A 22,019-nucleotide genomic window follows, 5' to 3' on the forward strand; every position below is an offset into this window, starting at 1 on the left:
TTTTTTTTTTGTTATTTTTATAATATCTACAAACTAGACGTTGACACACGCATCCATCCTCCCATGGCTGTAGCTCCCAATGCCCCCACTGCTGCTGCCACAAATAAGTGATCAACCACAAAATGGTACACTTCTACTAATAGCAGTATAGAAGATTTGAAGTTTACAGGCCTTACTTCACAGTTCTTGGTCTTATTAGCTAACAGACACACCTTGTCATTTGCCAGGATATATATATATATATGTCCAAGTCACTTCTTTTTTTGTCCAAGTTGCTTTTCTTTTTGTCTCACTCACTTCCTTTTTCCTGTGTGAGTTTCGGGAATATCCCCATTAATAGGTCCAAGATCTACATCTATGAATTGAAATGTCCGAATGATCACACACACACACACACATATATATATATATATGAAAGTCCAGTTGCTCAGTATGGCATTAATGAACCTATTATTTAATGGAAAATTATTTTCATGAGTACTTTTCCATGGTGAAGGTTAGGATTTATTTTTTGGCTTGTTTACTATTGTAGTTTTTGTTTCGTTATAACTTATTGGATATCAGCGAATGATCCAGTATTCAATAAAATTATTGAAATGGATCCATACTTAATAACGAAGGATGATTGAGATGGATTGATGGATTTTTCCAATGCAGGTAAAACTAGTGAAGTTTGCATTTCTCCGGGTGGTCGATTCCCTTCATTTTCAAATGAAGGGAAACCTCCAAGGAAAGCAATCAAGGGCCCCAGAGATTTGACCCTTTGCAGGGTGTTCCGCAAAAAGACATGCTGTGATGTAAGTCAGACACACCCTGCTTTGCTATCCGTTAGGAGGCTGGCTTCCACTGGGCAAGCAAGTCAAGAATGCTTGCAATTATGGGAGCTCTTGGAATGTTCTATATGTGATCCTCGAGTAGGTGTACAACGTGGACCTCCAGTCGTATGTCTCTCCTTTTGTGATAGAGTATACGAGGCATGCTCTAGTGCATACTTTTCAATAGAAGCGAGAACACAGGTTTGGTCTACTTTTGGTACTTATGGACTTGGATAATTTTTTGAAGTCATAGAGTACATGATAATTTCCATGGTGGCATACAGCAAGTGGTGGATTTTTTGATGTTTAATTAGACAAATTACATGTCAGGTTCTAGAACCCTGTGGATTAGGCAACCTTGTTTGTGGTAGAGCTTCTGAATGGATCTCGAATGGAACAGAGCTCTGCAATGTGGCAGGTTTTTCTGTTGAGTCATCTTATGATCCTGAAGGAATATCATGCTATGGTGGGAAGGCTAGTCTGGATTATGTTGCAACTTCATGGAGAACTCCAAAATCTGGGATCTTACACAGAGAAGAGAGTTCGGGGTTTATTGAAGATTTCAAGCAATGGGTGGCTGAAATGCCACTTGACGTAAGAGTTTCTTGGGCAGTAGGAGGGATGGTTCTTACAGCAGGACTTATATTTTCAAGGTCACAATTCTTTTCCTAGGCCTACTGTGTGCATGCGTGCGCGCGTGTGTGAGTGTGTTTTGTACCTTTGGGCATTCCCATACGTCTAACAGTTTAGTTCAATCGCTATAAATCTTTTTTGGGCTGTAGTCTTCCTTACGTTGCTTTTGAATTGACAATTCCATGCTGATTGTTTCATTTGCACCCAAATTTCTTCCTGGAGCATGTTTTCTCACAAGTTCAAGTTATACCTTGGACATCGTTGTATATGAAAGAAAGCTTTTTTCTCCTAAGCTTCGATTCATTAGGTTGAATGTGAGACTTTACATACAAGATGAATCCTGGAAGATTTCTGGCTACAGTGGAAGTTATTTGTCCTTTTGCTTACTTAACCTCTATGGAAAATGCAGTAAAAGGAAGAGTCGCAACCAACGTCAAAAGCAAAGAGCTATTCAACGTGCTGCACGGAGACTGGGAACAAATTTGAGTTCTGCAGCTCGAACATGAATACCCTTGGTGTAAATATTATCCATGTTTATCAAGTTAGCTCTGCCAATGGAAGACTGCATTCTCTCAATGTTAACCGAGTTGCTTTCCAAAAATACACACTTGTAGGCAAAAACTAAGAAAGTAATGATAATGTTTTAGTTGGGACATCTTCTCATATGTTATCGGAATTTTTGCTTATAAAAACCAAATTTTTGGTTACATTGTAGGGACCGTTGACTCGTGAAAACAATGATGTACAAATTGTTTTTATTCTTCGACTCGTGTTTATACCTTGTATAGTGGAAACAGTTTTGCCATGCTAGAGCTTCCCTATATATATAGTTTTTTTATTTTATTTTATTATTTTATTATTTTNTATTCATCAAAGTTTTCATCTTTCTCTCTTGGTACTTAACTTATTGCTATCATTTATTAAGAAGAAGAAGAAGAAGAAGAAGAAGATATATTTTGAACACATCTTTGAACTTATATTGATCTCATTTCTTCTACTTCTTTATATGTAAAATTTTTATTGATTGAATCAAACTTGTTAAGTCATCATGTTTATCAAAGCGCATCATCTCTTTTTGGGTACTTAATTGGTATCATTTATAAACGAGAGAAATATTTTTGAGCAAAATATTTGAACTTGCATAGCATTTACTTCTTCTTTCTTATTTTTATTTATTGAAGTGTTAGTCTCTTTTAGTACTTAATTTACTTGTATCGTTTATTAAGAGATAAGCATTTATTATAAAACAATTTCTTTAAACTTGTGGGATCATATTGAGGTCCCCTTAAAAGCTTAATATTACAATGTTTTTTTTATTGTAAGTCATCGTGTGTGTCATATTGAGGGTCTTTGAAAGCTCAATATTATATAAGAATCGGTGCTCACTGTTTGCGAGTCATTGGCAGCATTGTAAGAATTTTGGATTACAACATTAATCAATTAATATAGTGAAAAAGCATGCAAGTGTTCGAGTGCTTAGTAACAAAGGACGTAGATCATTGATTTGGATTGAACATCTACAATTATATTGTTTGCATCTTCTCTACCATTTTGCTTATTTTTATTTGCTCACGATTATAACTTAGTTGATCAACGTATTTGTAATTTACTTGATTAGAAATTATTGTTAGAATATGTTTCAAAAATCAAATTACTTAATAGCCATTCTTATGCCATCAATTGGTATTAGAGCAATGTGCTCATTTTAAAATTAAAATTTTACAATTTGACCAATGACTAATCCCAATAATATCGTTTGCATCTCCTCTACAATTTTACTTATTTTTATTTGCTTACGATTATTACTAAGTTGATCAATGTATTTGTAATTTACTTAATTTGAAATTATTGTTCGAAAAAGTTTCAAAAATCAAATTACTTAATAGCCATTCTTGTGCAATCAATTGATGTCAGAGCAATGTGCTCATTTTGAAATTAAAATTTTACATTTTGAGCAATGACTAATCTCAATTTTCAAAAAATATTGACAAATATTCTACAAATCGTTCTTCTTTCTCTGGTGGTACTCACTATAGCTACTGGAATGATTATATACATTCAATTAATAGATTATAATATTTGAAAGTTATTGAGCTTGGTTCTTATGTGCCTACAAAAATCATTAAGGTTGATGGTAAATCAAATCTAACTATTTCAAAGCCTAGATAAGAGTACAATGAAGAAAATAAATGAAAATTGTCTTTAAATGCTAGAGTTAAAAATTTACTTTATTGTATTATAGATAAAAACGAATTTAATCGTATTATCACATGTGATTTCACTTATGATGTTTGGCATGCCTTAAATGTCATTCATGTGGGTACTAGCAAATTGAAAGAAACTAAGATATTTTCTTGGTTAAAAACTTTGAAAATTTCTTTATAAAAAAAATGAACCTATTGTTGATCTAATTATTTGTTTTATGAACATTGCTAATGATCTTAAAAGATTTGATTGAAAATATACTAACGTGAACTTATGAGCAAAATGTTTATGTCTCTCTCTGAGAATTGGAGCTCATTGAGAATGTTGATAGAAAATACTTAAGATATTAACACATATCCACTGGAAGAGTTCTATGGAACATTGATAACAAATGAGCTAAATTGCACGAGACAAAGGAGAAATCAAGTAAAAGCAAAAATAAGAGGAAAAGGAGACTCTTACAAATTGCATTAAAATTGGCAACTGATGAAGGCAATTCAAGTGAGAATGTGAATGATGAAGAACTTTGTTGACCTAGTTCTTCTTATCAAAAATTGAAGGAGTCTTCACAACAACCGAAGATTTCAAATGAAAGTTGAAAAGGAAGAAGGAAAGGGCGAAGAGAAGAGTAAAAAGATTGTTTGTTATCATTGTGACAAACTCGAACACAAAAGAACCGACCATCAAAACAAAAAGGGATTTATTAAAAAGAAGCACTCCAAACAATATGGAATGAGAGTGATGTTGACCATGAAGAAGATGAAAGTCAAGAGAAAATACATGTGCTTCATGGCTATTGAAAATGACGTCAGTTCAAGTGAAAATTGTTGATATGTTGAATCTACCTCTTATGTTAAAATTCTTAAAAATATTGAGAAACATGCTCTTAATCACTTTATCCTGAAAAGAAAAATTCTTTCTTGGAAAATGATGTAAAGAAACTTTTAGAAACACAAAATAATTTTGAACAAGAAAAAGTCGATTACAATTCTTTAATTAAATAGAATTCCTCTTTACAAAAAACGATTTTAGATTTGACTCAAATTATTCACAAATTTACTTAAGAACATTTTTTTTTTATCTAATGCTTGATGAACAAAAATGTGTTTTAGATGCAGGAGGAATTTGATACAAACCTTTTTTGAAACAAAAATCTCTTAAAAACTTAGTTAAAGCCTCTACTTTCCCTCTTCCAAATGTCACATCTAGTTTTTGCAATAAAAATGAATTTGTATATTTTTAATTGTTTAGTCAAAAAAAGATTGTACTTTGAGGATAACTACAAGTGGATTCAAAAGTCCACTAATGCTAACTGCCAAGGACACAAAGTTGCATGAGTGCCAAAGATAAAAAAATTAAATTAGTTTTATAGGTCCTAAAGTAGATTGCACATGACCGAAGATCAAGCTTCATTGACATGCTTTTAATAAAAAGGATGGGGCTCATTTCACTTTTGGAGACAATGTCAACGGAAAAGTTCTTGATATTAGAAATATTAGTAGTCATTCATCTTCCTCCATCGAAAATGTTCTCTTAGTAGATAGCATTAAATATAATCTATTCAGTATTGGTCAATTGTCTAATAAAGGTTATCATATCAAATTTGATTATTCCAAATACCTTATTGAGGAAACTACATCAAAAGAAGTGACATTTATAGGAAGTTGAAATAAGAATGTTTATATCATAAACATTGAATTTAAAAGTGCTAAATAATATTTATCAAGTTAAAAAGGGTACACCATTACTGCAATTAGTAGTGATCATTGTGGAGAATTTGATAATATTGCACTTGATGACTTTTGCAAAATTAATTGTTAGTAACATAATTTCTCGGCTCCTAAAACTTCTTAACAAATGGTGTGGTAGAAAAGGAAAATTGCAGTTGCAAGAACTAGCTCGAACTATACTAAATGAAAATAGTATATCAAAATATTTTTGGATGAAGCATTTAACACCGCTTGCTATATTTTAAATAGAGTCTAGATTAGTCAGGGGGAACAAACTCCATATGAACTTTAAAGGAGAGAGAGAGAGAGAGAGTTCCCAATGGTAATTATAACATTAAAGTTTTGATTATATTATAAACAAGTTAATCTTATTTACTAATAAATAAATTTGAATGAGTATAGTCTTCAAAACATTTAATGATAAATCGATTGATCATCGTCAAAAAAATCAACACTATCAAATTGGACTTACAATGAAGGTCAAGATTGAGGTCAAGTCTTTCAAACATTCAAGACAAGAGTTTAAGGGCCAAACTTCAAAGAAAGGCCAAGATTATAGCTTAAAGCTAAACTTCATGATAGCCAAGCTTCAAATAAACATCAAAGATTAGGCTTTCTTAGATCAAATGTAAAGGTAATAACAATTTGATCTCTTCAGAAATGAATGATTAAACTCAAAAACCATTTTATGAATTAAAAGTTATTTTGAGAATCACTTGCATAAAATGTTTTGATCAAATGTAAAATTGATTTTCAAAAAGACATTGAACTTAGATCATATTTTTAAAAACATCATTAACTTGAAAAACTAATTAAAATACTCTCGACAAAAAAAATAAGAGCAACTGACCAAAATTGACGACCGACTAAAAAACCTAAAGGTCCAAGATTTAACTGTTCTAACTTCTGACTTTTCTTATCCAACGGCTATATTTTGGTCAACCGGACTTGTGACAATCAACCAGATCATCATCCGAACTTACAAAAAGTTTCTATAAATTTTTCTCTATAAATAGATTATCTTTTTGTATTCAATGTAAAGGTATTGGAAGTGCATTTAAGCGAGAAACATTTTGAGAGAAATAATTGAGTTTACATTTCATTTATTTCTTCTACTTTTTCGTATTGAAACACTTTGATTGTTTAAATCAAACTCTTAAACTTTATTTCTTCTACATTCTCAAATTTATCGAAGTTTTTCATCTTCTTGTTGGTACTTAATTTATTGTTATCATTCATAAAAGTGAGATATTTTGAGCAAATCTTTGAACTTATATCGCATTCAATTTCTCTACTTCTTTATATGTAAAACTTTGATTGATTGAATTATACTTTTTAAATCACCATACTAATCAAAGTTTCTTATCTCTCTTTTGATACTTGATTTATTGTTATCGTTTATAAAAGATAGAAATATTTTTGAGCAAAAAATTTGAACTTACATAGCATTTACATCTTATATTCCCTTATATAAAAAACTTTAATTGAATTAAGTTATTAAATCATCATATTCCTAAAAAAAATTATTTAACACCAGAGCTATTAATTATTGTTATTCATCGAAGTGTTAGTCTCTTTTAATACTTAATTCATTTGTATAATTTATTAAGAGAGAAGCATTAATTGTAAAACTATTCCTTTAAACTTGTGAGTCATATTGAGGTCTTTTGAAAACTCAATATTGTATAGGATGATGCTCCTTATTGTAAGTCACGATATGTGTTATATTGAGGACCATTGAAAGCTCAATATTGTTTAAAATCAATGCTCCTTATTTGTAAGTTATCGGAAGCATTGAAAGGGTTTGAATTGGACCATAAGCAATCAATATAATGAAAAAACCTTACTCGTGATGGAGAGCTTGATAACGGATGGGGTAGATTATTGATTTGGATCAAATTATCTCATTTATATTGTTTGCATCATCACTATCCTCTGAAATTGTTGTTTGTGATTTGCTTAATTTGAAATTGTTGTTAGGAAAAGTTTTAAAAACTAATTCACCCCCTTTTAGTTAGCCATTCTAGGGCTATCAATAGTGATGTCACATCTCTTCATCTAATGGTAACTATTTCACATCTCCTACTATAAGAACTCGCACTAAGTGTTTTTTGAAGGCAATGTAATTTTACACACTTAAAATATTGCTCTCTCCCATATTTGTTATCTTATTGATCGGCAGTAACTGAACACTATTGTGGCTTACGTCTCTCGCACGTCCCACTCACAAATATATTACACAAGTTGACTAACTTGATTATCGGTGTACTTTGATTGCCTCTTCCACCATCAGAGAATGTCACATCCTTCTAATGATTTGTCAAAGTGTGGAGGAGACAAACTACACCGACATAAGTAGAGTTGGAATCTATTCTTCATTCAATGCACAGTCCATTTTTCAAACATTGGTACAAGCTTCTACTACAGAAAAACGGTATTAAGAATGGTAAAAAACATTGTTAGTCACCCAACTTACCATGTTGCGTTATTATGTTCACTGACCTTTTTTTACCGATGGGCTTCAATTTTTTGGTTTAATTTAAGCATATTGTCTATCTCATGCTTTACTGCTGGCTGCATAACTTCAATTTTTCTTCTTCTTTTATGTTTTACTGCTTTGAAAATGAACTTTTCTTATCCACTTCTTGACATATTGTTTGTGCCCCGTCATAAGAGAGCGAGCCTGAGGCAAAACAAAAATAAATATTCAGTTACTAATTTAGAATAAATATAGTTTGATGACCAAAGTGAAATGCCAATTTAAATTAGGTGACTAAGGATGTTCAATTCTGTGAGGAATACTTCGGGTAAACAAGCCAAGGGGATATTAATTACCTAAAAATAATTTCATTAAATTCTAAATAAAGTTTGTTCAAAAAAAAAAAAAAAAAAATGTAGGATCATCACAACTGCACGTGAACAGGAGTCAGGTATCAATATGAATACGTGCCAAGCTGAGCTGGCCGAATAACCGGGGACGCGCACGTATGAGTTTGGGATCAAACGTGATAGAATTTATGTTTCCACTTCCATATACTATTCGTACTTCTTGGGATCCAAACTAAATTGTCAAATTTCCATATGTAAAACATACACAGTTTCCACAGTTTTCTAGAGGAAATAGTGGCCAATAGCCGGTTGACTCGGCCATTTTTTCAAGGAGGCCTTTGACCAATTAAAAAAAAATGTTTAAAATATTGAAAATCAAGAGAAATTCAAATTTACCCTTACTATTTAAAGAAGAAAGAGAAGATATTGAGGAAAGAAAAAAATTATTGTAGCACTGATAAACAAGGGAAAATAGACGACCCATATTTAATATTTTTATGTTGATTTTTGGGGAAAAAAACATGATTTTGTATATATGTGTTGATTTTTGAAAAAATGCATGATTTTTGGGTAAGGATAATAGCTTGGGAGGAGGAAAATGGAGTAGAGATCTTCGAAAATGGAGTTTTTCGGTGAACTCCACAAAGGAGACGCTTAGCTCAGCTGATTGGGCCGTATAGGCATGCCCAGATGATCCAGACGGCCCAGTTGACTGGGCCACCTGGCGCCCAGTTGACTAGACTGACCGTTATATAGGTCCAGAATTTTTTTTTTAAATTACTTATTTATTTATTTCCATTAATTTTTGAAGTTAACTATTTATTTTAATTGCTTATTTTGTGTTGCCTAATATTTATTTATTATTTGAATTGTTTAATTTTAATGTATATTATGTATTTAAAATTATTTCTTTGAAATGCTTAATATAAATGTTTTATTATTTATCTAAATATTTATTATTTGCCAATTTAGTTTTAATTACTTATTTTATGTTAAGTAATAGTAAAAAAAAATAAAAGAAATAATTAAATATTAAATAAGTAATATACATAAAGAACTTAAATAAATATTTAAACATCTATAAAATAATAAATAAGCAATTAAATTAGAAAATTAAAATATCAATCAAATGAAATTTCTGCAAAGCAATTAAAATAAATTTCTAAATATTAAATAAGCAATATGCATAAAGAATTAAAAAAAGTATTTAAACATTAATTAAAAATAAATAATTAAATTAAGTGTTATTAATATAATTAAAATAAGCAATGAAAATATTAAAATAAATGATGAAAATAAGTGTTAGTAAAAAAATTAAACGAAATAATTAAATATTAAATAAGTGATATACATAAAGAATTTAAATAAATATTTAAACATTCGTAAACTAATAAAAATAAACAATTAAATTAGAAAATTAAAATATCAATCAAATTAATTATTTGCAAAGCATTTAAATAAATATCAATAAAGAATTTAAATAAATATTTAATCATTTTTTATTTTTAATATTGAATTTAATTGCTTATAAATATTTCATGAATTATGTAAATTGTTTATTTAAGTAAAATAATTAATTATTTTTTATTTCATTTTATTTAAAATATAAATAATGAAATAAATATAATAAACAATTGAATATTCAATAAACAATTAAAATAAATGAGAAATTAATATAAATAATTAAATGAAGTAAATAAATATGAAATAAACTATTAAATTAAGTAATTAAATATTAAACAAAAAATATACATAACCAATTAAAGTAATTAATGAGATATTTAAATAAATATTTAATTAAATATTTAATAAGTAATTTAATAAATCAAATAATACTTTAATTGTTTATGTATATTATTTGTTTAATATATAATTATTCATTTTATACTTTATTTGTTTATTTAAATATTTCATGAATTATGTTAATTATTTAATTATATTGTTTATTTAAATAAAAAATAAATAACTAATTGAAATAAATTAAATAATTATTAATAAAATAATTAAAATAATGAATTGAAATAATAAATAACTAATTGAAATAAATTCAATAAACAAGTAACTTAAATGTTAATTAAGCAATAAAAATAATTGATTAACATAAATAACAAATAAATATAAATAATAAAAACTAGTTTAAATATGTAATTAAATATTAAATAAACAATTGAAATAAATAATTAGAATTTAAGTATTAGTTAAATATTTTAAATGAACAATAAATATAAAAAGAAGTAATTTAAATAAGTAATTAAATATTAAATAAAATTTAAATAAACAATTGAAATAAATAATTAACATTTAAGTATTAAATAAAAAATAATTAACATTTAAGTATTAAATAAATAATTTAAATGAACCATAAATATAAATAATAAAAATAAGTAATTAAATATTAAATAAACAATTGAAATAAATAATTAACATTCAAAATAAACAATTAAACACTCAATTAACAATTAAAATAAATATTAAATAAACAACCAAACAATTAAAATAAATAATTTAAATACACATTTAAATATTGAATAAATAATTTAAATAAACAATTTAAATAAATAATTAACATTTAAATATTCAATAAACAATTTAAATAAATAGTTAACAATTAAATATTTAATACACAATTTAAATATGTAAATAAACTATTTAATTTTCAAATATTATGCTCTATCTATTGTCTCTTATATAAGGTCCAAATATTTTAAATTTTACAAGATGAATTACCATTTGGACGTCGCTATGAGACAAATCCCCGACAAAGTTACGTCGAACTATAATTTTGTCAGCTTCGCATTAGTTCTAGATTTGTTGGATGAGAAGCGCGTAGACCTGTTACACTGATCCTGCTTATGACGATAACTTTGACACGGTTAGGAGATGCATTCAATGAATGCGACGATATGTTTGACAAGTTGAAGTTGGGGATATTTATACTAGAGAGCATATTGATGTGTCATCACAATAAGACATCGATCGACGTCTTTCATTTGAAAGTTGTTGATGACATTGACACATTCAACAACTATCCATGGGGACAAAGCTGACAGTTATCAGCTCTCATCAACGATCTTGATGTACGTATTATTCATTTGTGGTTTATGTTGTACGTCATTTCGAAATTTAGATGCATGGTCATTAACTCGGTGAACATTTAAATAATAATTAAATGATTATTTGAATGATAAATAATTAAATGATTATTTAAATGATAAAAAAATAACTAATTGAAATAAATTCAATAAACAAGTAACTTAAATGTTAATTAAGCAATAAAAATAATTAATTGACATAAATAACAAAGAAATATAAATATTTTAAATTTTACAAGATGGATTATCATTTGAACACCACCATGAGACAGATTGCTGACAAAGTTGCGTCGAACTATAACTTTGCCAGCTTCACATTAGTCCTATATTTGTTGGATGAGGAACACGCAAACCTGTTACACCGATCCTACTTATGACGGTAACTCTGGCACAGTTAGGAAATGCATTCAAGAAATACGATGATATGTTTGACAAGTTGAAGTTGGGGATGGTGTTTATACTGGAGAGCATACAGAGATATCATCACAAGAAAATATTGATCGGCGTCTTTCATTTGGAGGTTGTCGATAACATTGGCAGATTCAACAACTATCCATAAGACAAAGCTGACAGTTATCAGCTCTCCTCGACAATCCTGAAATACATATTATTCATTTTGTGATTTATGTTGTACGTCATTTTGAAATCTCGATGCATGGTCATTAACTTAGTGAAATGTTAATATGTCAGCTTGAATTGCTCACTGAGCTGATACCGTTGATCGAGGAGGAGGGTCAGAGTCATATATGAAGAGATACAATACGAAGGTGATAAGGGTCCCAGACAATGATAGAGAGTAGCGGAGATGGTGACAGGGAGGGTGACGGTGGAGGGATGGGGATGTACACAGTTGTTTCATTAGAATCATTATGGATGTCAATAGAGATAAAAGAGGTGTCAGTGGTGGGGATGAAATAATTGTAATAATTATATTTTTTTTTATTTATGAAATAATTGTATATATTGTGAAATTTATTTAAATAAGGTAATGAAATATTAAATACATACTACACACAACTAATTAAGATAATTTATAAATGAAATATTTAAATAAGAAATTAAATTAAATATTACTTTTTTATTTAACTAAGTGATTAAATAAATAATTAAACAATGTAATTAAATATTAAATAAATAATATACATAACTATGTCGAAAAGGACCCCCAACTTGACAGATAATGTCGCGAGTTTAGATGGCGCCTTGTACGAAACATATTATTGACGTGCCAGAGCAAATTGTTAGCAAGAGGACTAGATTGCTATCACAACACATTGTTTCTCCGTACACGATCAAGGCAAAGAAGAGAACATCTGTTGACGGTACGTTGCCCAACCTTTTTTGTGAAATCGACTAGGGCGATTGTGAAATATTCACATTTAAGTTAGGGCTGTAAATGGATCGGATTTGCTCAAATTCCATCCGATTCATTAATAATAATTATCCTATCCGATCCGATCTAATAATTCGATGGATATTTGAATGTTAAATTTATATCCGATTAACTATGTTATCGGGTATCCGATTCGAAATTGAAAAAATTAGAAAAATAAAGATTTTATTTATTTATCATATAGGAATGACCTATATCCATATTTGATTCATTTAGTTAACGGATTATCAAGTTTGAATTTTGATTGGGTTATCGGATTAAGGCCCTAAATCCATCTCCCATTAATTTCATTGGATTTAGATCGAATTCGGATCAAAATCCAATCTATTGATTCATTTAGTTAACAAATTATCGAATTCGAATTTCGATTGGGTTATCGGATTGAGACCCTAAATCCATCTCCCATTATTTCATTGGATTCGCATCAAAATTCAATCCATTGACAACCCTAATTGAAGTACATTAAATTTTTAGTATTGAATGTGGTGTAGAGCTAATAAACTAAACACACATTAAAATGCAAGCGTTCTTTTATGTACATTGTGATCCGTAATTGTAATAATTTCAAAAGTAAGCATTTTTAAAAAACGTTTGTAATACTTTAGTTTTTATGTAATTATATAATAAATAACTAATTACTCTTAATTACATATATAACACATTATAAATAAAGAAAATTGAGGAAATCAGTAACACACTATAAATAGAGAGTACATAGGAATTAAATAGATATTACACATTCGTTGGGTAAAGAGTAATATACCATAATCGGAAACTTCTCACTCGACTTCATTTTGTAGAAGAAATATAGTATTGACATTATTGAATAATGTTTGATGTATTGTAAATCTGACCATGCTTAAAGTTCAACTTCCATCTCTGTTAAATATTCTCATACACCATGTGATTTATGTTCTAATTAAATATTAAATAAATAATATACATAACCAATTAAGATAATTAATTAATGAGATATTTAAAGAATAAATTAAATTAAATATAAATTTTCTATTCGAATAAGTGATTAAATAAAGTAATGAAATATTAAATAAGCTATGTACATAACAAATTAAAATAATTAATTAATGAATTATTTAAAGAAGAAATTAAATTAAATATTAATTTTTTATTTGAGTATTTTTTTAAAATAAATAATTAAATATGCATAACCAATCAAGATAATTAATAAAAAAATATTTAAACAAGAAATCAAATTAAATATTTGATAATTCTACATGTACTAATTCATAAGGATATTCATAATGTACATATAGAATTCCATGGATGGAGGATCGAAAAAACTGTTTTTCAAATATCCAATAATGTTATGTCACCTGTAATTATGGTATAATATTTTTATTTAAATAAATAACTAAAATAAAGTAATTAAATATTAATGACTAATAATAGACATAACCAATTAAGATAATTAATTAATGAAATATTTAAATAAGAATTAAAATAAATATTAAATCTTTTATTTAAACAAGTGATTAAATAAATAATTAAATAAAGTAATTAAATATTAAATAAAGAATATACATAATTAATTAAGATAATTAATTAATGAAATATTTAAATAAGAATTAAAATAAATATTAAATCTTTTATTTAAATAAGTGATTAAGTAAATAATTAAATAAAGTAATTACATTTTAAATACATAATATACATAACCAATTAAGATAATTAAATAATGAAATATCTAAATAAGAAATTAAATTAAATATTAATTTTTTATTTAATTAAGTGATTAAATAAATAAATAATAAATAAATAAATAATATACATAGCTGATTAAGACAATTAATTAAAAATATTTAAATAAGAAATTAAAATAAATATTAATTTTTTATTTAAATAAGTGATTTAATAAATAATTAAATAAAGTAATTAAATATTAAATGAGCAATATACATAACCAATTAAGGTAATTAATAAAGAAATATTTAAACGAGAAACCAAATTAAATATTAATTTTTTTTATTTGAGTAAGTGTTTAAAATAAATAATTAAATAAGGACCAATTTAGATAATTAATTAATGAAATATTTAAAAGAGAAACCAAATTAAATATATATTTTTTATTTGAGTAAGTGTTTAAAATATATAATTAAATATACATATATCAATTAAGATAATTAGTTAATGAAATATTTAAATAAGAAATCAAATTAAACATTAATTTTTTTATTTAAACAAGTGATTAAATAAATAATTAAATAGATTAATTAAATATTAAATAAATAATATACATAATCGATTAAGATAATTAATTAATGAAATATTTAAACAAGAATTAAATTAAATATTATTATTTTTTATTTGAGTAAGTGTTTTAAATAAATAATTAAATATAAAGTGAAAAGTGTTTGGTTTTTTAATTTGTAATTTAAGGGTATTTTTGTCTTTTTAAACAAAATTCCATCTTTGTAATTGTATAAATTACTTAAAGATATTTTTGTCTTTTACTCAACAAATGGCCATTTTTAAGATTGGCAAAATTTTTTGATCAAAGTGAAAAAAAGGCATTTTGACTTGACTAATTTAAAAAGTATCCCCAGTTTTCTATGCGGATCAAGAATTCAACAATTTTCAATCAAATCAAATTCCATTTTTTCAAGATTTAAGTGGGTAACTTAGACATCAAACATTTCATTCAATTTTAAATGATTTTCGATAAATAAATATATCGTATTAATCACATTGAGAAGTCGAATGTAAATATGCTTGATTCCGTTAATTTTGAAGTACAAGTCCCACTGAAACTTGAGTTCAAAGTTAATCTATTTCACTATTTATTAAACTGTTTCCAACACAACCATGTTCTAGGAATAGATCAAATCTATTTCACTATTTATTAAACCGTTTCAACACAACCATGTTCTAGGAATAGATGAAACATTGTTTTCTTCTTTCAGATAGACACTTAAATTGAAGAGGCAAAAACTTATGATTGCAACTATGTAACCTGTAAACAAGTAAAAGTTTGATCAAAAGAAAATTACGTTATAAAGTTAATGGATAGGATCATAGGAGCACCGCTATTGTATGTACGAAAAAGAGATTTTTCAACTTTTTTTTCTTCATTAATACCGTCGAGTTTTGTAAATAATATAAAAGGAACGAATGAACCTATGATTCGGAGGATGAAGTTTGAGAAAACCATTGGTGTCTAATGTTGTAGGACTGAAACCACCTTATTCAAGTACTATATGCTTATAAGCACAACTTTTGTTATTAGATTGAAGTTCAATATTGGTTTTATAAGTGATTCTAGAGGTGGCTAAAGGGTTGAGTAGCTCATTGGCTCATCAACTCAGTTCGTTAAAGCTCGGTCTATTGGTAGCTCGGGCTCGTTTATGGATAAGCCCGAGCCCGAGCAGAGCGGGGCTCATTCGGTTAACCCAACAAGGCTTGACTCGTCGAGCTCGCGAACAACTGTGGGCTCATCAAAAAATTGACCAAACATTGTTTGGTAGATTAAATTAAAAAAAAAAAAAAAAAAATCTTGAGCTCGTGGGCTCGAATCGGTTCGTGAGCTCACGAACTCATGAGTCATGCTCAGCTCTTCACTTTAATGAGCTGAGCTCGTGGGTACATGGGTTGAACAACTCCTTTAATGAGTAGAGCTCGTTGGGTACATGGGTCGAGCCAAGCTACTCGACCCATTACCATCTCTAGGTGATTCACTTGCACCCATATTTGAAGATTTCACATTTTGTTAACATTTGCATGTAAAAAATAGAGAAATTACTTACTATGCTCGTAACACTATAAAGACATCTTCAACCCTTGCGCCATTTGTCCTCATTTTACACCAAAATTTTATTGAAATCCCTCTTCAACTTACCACCATAATTGGCACCAAAATGGATAATGGCCTTTTTGCCTGTCCTTTTCATGTTGGACCCAATTTTATGGCTATTTGTGTCTTTTTCTTTTTTGTTATACAACAAATTTTAATTAATAATAATAACAATAATTATTATTTTTTTAATACTACGATTATTACTACTACTATATATATTTTTTAAATTTATTAATGTATTCAATATTTTCGTTAACTAAAAGTAATTATTTATTTAATAATTTATGTAGTAGTAAAATAAATAAATAAATTTTTAGATAAATAAATCTGTAAGAATGAAAAAAAGAAAGAAAATAATTAAATATTGTTCATTTGGTACAACTTTTGTTGTAATGAGTTGGTGATGATTTTCAATTTGGAGCAAAATTTTATATAAAATGGTGCAAAACTTACCTCAAATTTTTGTTTAGGTTGGATATGGTTTAATAATTCTTCAAATGTCATGTCAAGGTAACTTGACTGGCTACGAAGATAGCAAGGTAGGTCCTACACAAACATGGACACTCTGTGCACTTACTAATTTTGAAGAATTATTTCATAACACAGGCCACATAATATTTTATTTTTTCTGTCGAAACTAACTTATAAATAAAAATATAATTAAAAATTATTTATAAACAAAAAAATTACTTCTGAAATAAAAATATGCTTATAAAGTAGTAATAATAATAATATAAAATTACTTATAAGTTAAAAACTACTCATTTCGAAAAAATATTTATAAACATAAAAACTGACTTATAACTGTAAAATTTATTTATACGCAAAAAACTCCTTATATAACTTAAAATTTTAAATATAATTAAATATTTCACTTTTTAAATTCAAAAGATCCTCAAATTATTGTATTTTCTTGGATCTAATTGTTTATTAATTATGTTCCATCCTTGAGCAACAAAATCAACTCGATAATAATATCAAGGATAAAAAATCTAAGCGGTAAATTTTAAATGAACGGTAATAATAACTGAAAGCAAAAAGTAAATTAAAAACTGTCTCCCTTCCCTTCTAATACGAGTGCGATTGCAATTGGAATGTAAGACGATGAGCAGTAATCCTCCATTGATTTAGAGAAGAAGAAATATCTCTTACTCATCATATACATACTTAGTATTCGCTTTACGCACAAATAAAATCTCCGGAATCATTAACGTTCATTCCCAAGAGGAACTGTGTGCGATTCAACACAATTTCAGCTTGCTCTGCTTTCAATAAATAAAAGAAAAGAAGAAAAGAAAAGAGGGAGAGCTCAAATACACAAGTTCAAATCTGCGGCTGCAAATACGAAACCCTAATTGACAATTGCTGCTTCTACAAGGGGCTTTATAAGGGTCATCATGGTTTACGCACAAATAAAATCTCCGGAATCATTAACGTTCATTCCCAAGAGGAACTGTGTGCGATTCAACACAATTTCAGCTTGCTTTGCTTTCAATAAATAAAAGGAAGAAAGAAAAAGAAAAGAAAAGAAAAGAAAAGGAAAGAGGGAGAGCTCAAATACACAAGTTCAAATCTGCGGCTGCAAATATGAAACCCTAATTCACAATTGCTGCTTCTACAAGGGGCTTTATAAGGGTACTTTGGGATAATGTATGAAATGACAGTTATACCCTTGACTGCCTTCGTTTTTCAACAATGATGAGATGTGCAGATTAATCGAAATTTGAAGATCAAAATTTGACCAAAAAAATTAGGAGCATCAGTGCAACGAAAAATAATGTTTTAGGATCTTTCTTGCAATTAAATTATGGTGCAACAATTAAAAATTATAGGCCCTATTTGGAGTGATTTTTCACACAAAAAAATTAATTTTTTGACCGTTATTTCACTATTCCAATCGTAATTTTTGACTCATTCTCTCACAGATAATCCTCACATTTTTCCTAACGGGAAAAAAATCAATTCTCAAAATCACTACATACTATATTCATTTCACAAATATCACCCTACTAGCATATTAAAAATAAAATAACGATAAACCACTTTTTGATCTTTCGGAAATACATGAATAGTTACAATTTTCTGAAACTCCGTTTCGAAATTCATTTTATGTAGCTGAAAAGTGTATAAAAGGAAGAAAATTATTTATTGTGACTTACCAAACATTGCTCGTTTAATATAATTCTGCATACAATTGTATTTAAGTTGTAATTACATTTATTATATTTAGGTTGGTATTTATTCCTATATAATGTAAGAAATTTCGATAGGAAAATCATTCAAATAAAAGTTTGGTCATGGTATCCAAGCATACCTCATGGACTATATTGAATCCTCGATTTTCTTTGGGCATAACTCAACCTCTCGGGTGTGGATTTATTGTGGTGATCAATGGTTGACATAATCTTTGTCAACATAAAATTCTTCAAATGTCGAGTGTGGTGCAAGCATTCGATGTATTAGGAATGGTTGGTTAGCATTACCAGTTTTTGGTTAGGACTACGATTTCGTTATCGACAAGCAACTTGGGCGACTTCCTCTTTGGTGTGTGGTGCCCGCCATTTGGACAGCGCGGTGGGTGACTGAGTTCAAAATTCTTGGCCCAATCTGCAAGCATTGATGATTTTCTCTGTGGTGTAAGATTTCTGGTCGAAGCTTTGGTTCTCTTGATTCAACAACTTTGGTATTTTCTAGTGATTTTGGTTCGAATTTTGTGGGTTGTGTACTGTGTGGACTGGTGACAGTGGGTTGTTTCTTTTGTGAGCTGTAATTACATTAATTGGGTTGTTCATGTAGTTGGGCCATTTTGTATGGACTAGTTTGCTTGTGTGGGTTTTATAGAGACGATGACTCGACAGTGACATTAATTTCTTTTTAACAAAATTGATGTTTCTTGATTACTCAACCTCAATTGAGGAATGTGAATAAGATATACAGAGGTCACGAAAATTGACAAAAATTACGACTTTCAAAATATTTCCCCTTTAATATAATTCTGTATACAATTACTAGTCTTTGATACGTGCGTTGCATGAGTTTTGTACTTATTGTATTTTTATTAGTGTCAAAATTGTAGATTTTTCAAAATTGGTTGAAAATTCGAAGTATTTGGTAAAGTCTAATTGTTTGCTTCATTACATTAACACATGACGCATGGAGATTTCTTTTTCGTTTTATATTTTTTCCTCATTTAGTTATTTTTTATTTGTTTTATTCATATTATAAATATTTTTTTCGATTTAAAATACTTTTTAATTCTTTTTTTTTTTATGAAAAAACTTAATTTTTTCAATTTTAATTAAAAAATATTTATACTGTAAGAAAACACTGCAACACGCAATTTTCATACCTCCCAAAAAATTTAAAAATAAAGATAGTATAAGACAAATAATATTTTACAGAAAGTTACTTGTAAGTAAAAAAATTGAAGAGAAAATAATTAAAAAAAATTTAACTTGAAAAAAAAATATTTGTGACGTAAAACTATGATACTAATTTCTCTCGGCACCATATTCATATGTATTTACATTTTGTGCTTCATATATATTTAATATTTGTTTTATGCTTATATTGAAAAAATAAGAATCTGGAAAAAATTTTGAAATTCGGTTTGGTAAGTGAATGTACAGTGTTCTGCATTCTCAATATTTGTAAGTGCAAAAATCGGTATATAAAAATACAACAAGTTGCAAATACGGTAGACAGCATATACGGTAAGGTGAAAATACGGTAAGTTGTTTGCAAATACAGTAGACTGCAAATACAGTAAGTTGCAACTACGGTAGGCGGCATATACGGTAAGGAGCAAAATACGGTAAAATGCAAATACGGTAAACTGCATATATGGATTTATAATTTATTATAAATGTATAAAATTTATTTAATATTGAATTTCTTAAGTATTAAATGTTTTAATTCAATATTGTTTCATTTTTTATAATTTTATTTTCGAAAATTTAAAAAAATTAAGTGGTTATGAAATTGCTAAATTTTAAATGTGTTTTTTTGTTGAAAATAAAAATAAATGTTTATGTTATTTGTAAAAAAAAAAAAAAAAAATTTTGTAATTTTATTAGCTTAATAAGAAGATTTATTATACCTTTTTTTTTCTTTTTTTTTTTGCATTTTGTGAAGAATTTTGTTTATGGTGATTGCTAAATATTCTTTCACACACACATCATGCCAATAACATTTAAAAAATAATAATTTTGGTATATATTAAAAAATATATATATATATATATTATGGAGCAAAGCCTCCATAATACGGATGAAATAAAGCCTCCATAATATGGAGGCTCAAGTATGAGCTTCCGTTATTACGGAGGCCCTCAACGTGCATTTTTTTATTTTTTATTTATTTTTTCATTGGCTTTCAGTACAATAATTTAATTTCATTTAATCAACTTAATTTTTTTAATATTCTTAAAATAAAAATACATAAAATAATGGAGACTTACTCTTTCTTCATTTTTACACGCTACAATCATGTTTCTATTTCTCCACAATATCTCTTTCACCATTTTCTCACGCTATTAGCCATGTATCTTTAGAAAGTTTATTTTTGAGCACATAAATAAGTTTAAATAAAAACATTATTTTTATATATGTACGTAAAAGTATATAATAACCATTTGGATGACTAAAATATAATATCAATAAAAATGTTTACAAACCGTTTAAATAATAATTTATTGAAGGGGTTAATTCAAGAGTAAAAATGTTAATTCCATAAATATATGATTGAAAATATGTTTAAAAAAAAATAAATTTTAAAAAATGAAGACCAAACATATTAACAAATGAATATATTTATTTTTCGAGAAATGGGTTTTTATTACCATTTCATTTTTATCATGAAATGATTTTAATTTTAATATGTTAGATTGTGCTTTAAAATTATATAATCTATCAAATATAATTTTTATAAAGTAATATATTTTTATGATTTTTTTTTGAATGATGAAATATATTAGTACTAAAAAATATAAAATAATTAATTTTTTATCAATTTTAAAAAATAATATATTATGGAGGCTCAACATGGAGGCCTTCATGTTAATTCTGGGCCATGAGCCTCCAGAATTCTGAAGGCCAATAAATAATAATATTATTATAATATTTTAATAATAAAATATTAATTATATTATTATTATATATAATAATATATAGTTTAAATATTAATAATATAATAATTATTATTATAATAATTTATTAATTATATCATTCTAATAATAAATTATTATTATAATAATTATAATATTATATAATTTTATGATATTATAAAATTATTATAATTTTATAATAATAATATAATTAAAATTATAATAACTTTAATATTAAAATTATTAAAATTTCATGAGCCTCCAGAATTCTGGAGGCCAATAAATAATAATATTATTATAATATTATAATAATATAATATTAATTATATTATTAATATATATTATAATAATATATTAATAATATAATTATATTATTAATATAATAATAATAATTATATTATTATAGT

At 27.1% G+C, this 22,019-nt stretch overlaps 1 protein-coding gene across 1 annotated transcript; it reads left to right on the plus strand.

Annotated features, from left to right (window-relative positions):
• Nucleotides 1-289: 289 nt before the first annotated feature.
• On the plus strand, nucleotides 290-2,253 carry LOC111410263. The gene is made up of 3 exons (XM_023040535.1): nucleotides 290-1,016; nucleotides 1,146-1,468; nucleotides 1,858-2,253. Exons 1-3 carry the CDS (start codon nucleotides 639-641, stop codon nucleotides 1,952-1,954), a joined length of 798 nt encoding a protein of 265 aa, XP_022896303.1. The 5' UTR covers nucleotides 290-638; the 3' UTR covers nucleotides 1,955-2,253.
• Nucleotides 2,254-22,019: the final 19,766 nt, after the last annotated feature.

Source organism: Olea europaea, chromosome 15 (genome assembly GCF_002742605.1).
Source record: "Olea europaea var. sylvestris chromosome 15, O_europaea_v1, whole genome shotgun sequence".
Taxonomy (NCBI): domain Eukaryota; kingdom Viridiplantae; phylum Streptophyta; class Magnoliopsida; order Lamiales; family Oleaceae; genus Olea; species Olea europaea.

What these genes read in the sequence shown, in the direction of transcription:
- LOC111410263 (XM_023040535.1), top strand. Translation starts at nt 639, where the DNA reads ATGGATTTTTCCAATGCAGGTAAAACTAGTGAAGTTTGCATTTCTCCG. An exon ending in CAATAGAAGCGAGAACACAG is followed by an intron (nt 1,017 to 1,145) that starts GTTTGGTCTACT and finishes ATTACATGTCAG; the next exon opens with GTTCTAGAACCCTGTGGATT. An exon ending in GCAGGACTTATATTTTCAAG is followed by an intron (nt 1,469 to 1,857) that starts GTCACAATTCTT and finishes TGGAAAATGCAG; the next exon opens with TAAAAGGAAGAGTCGCAACC.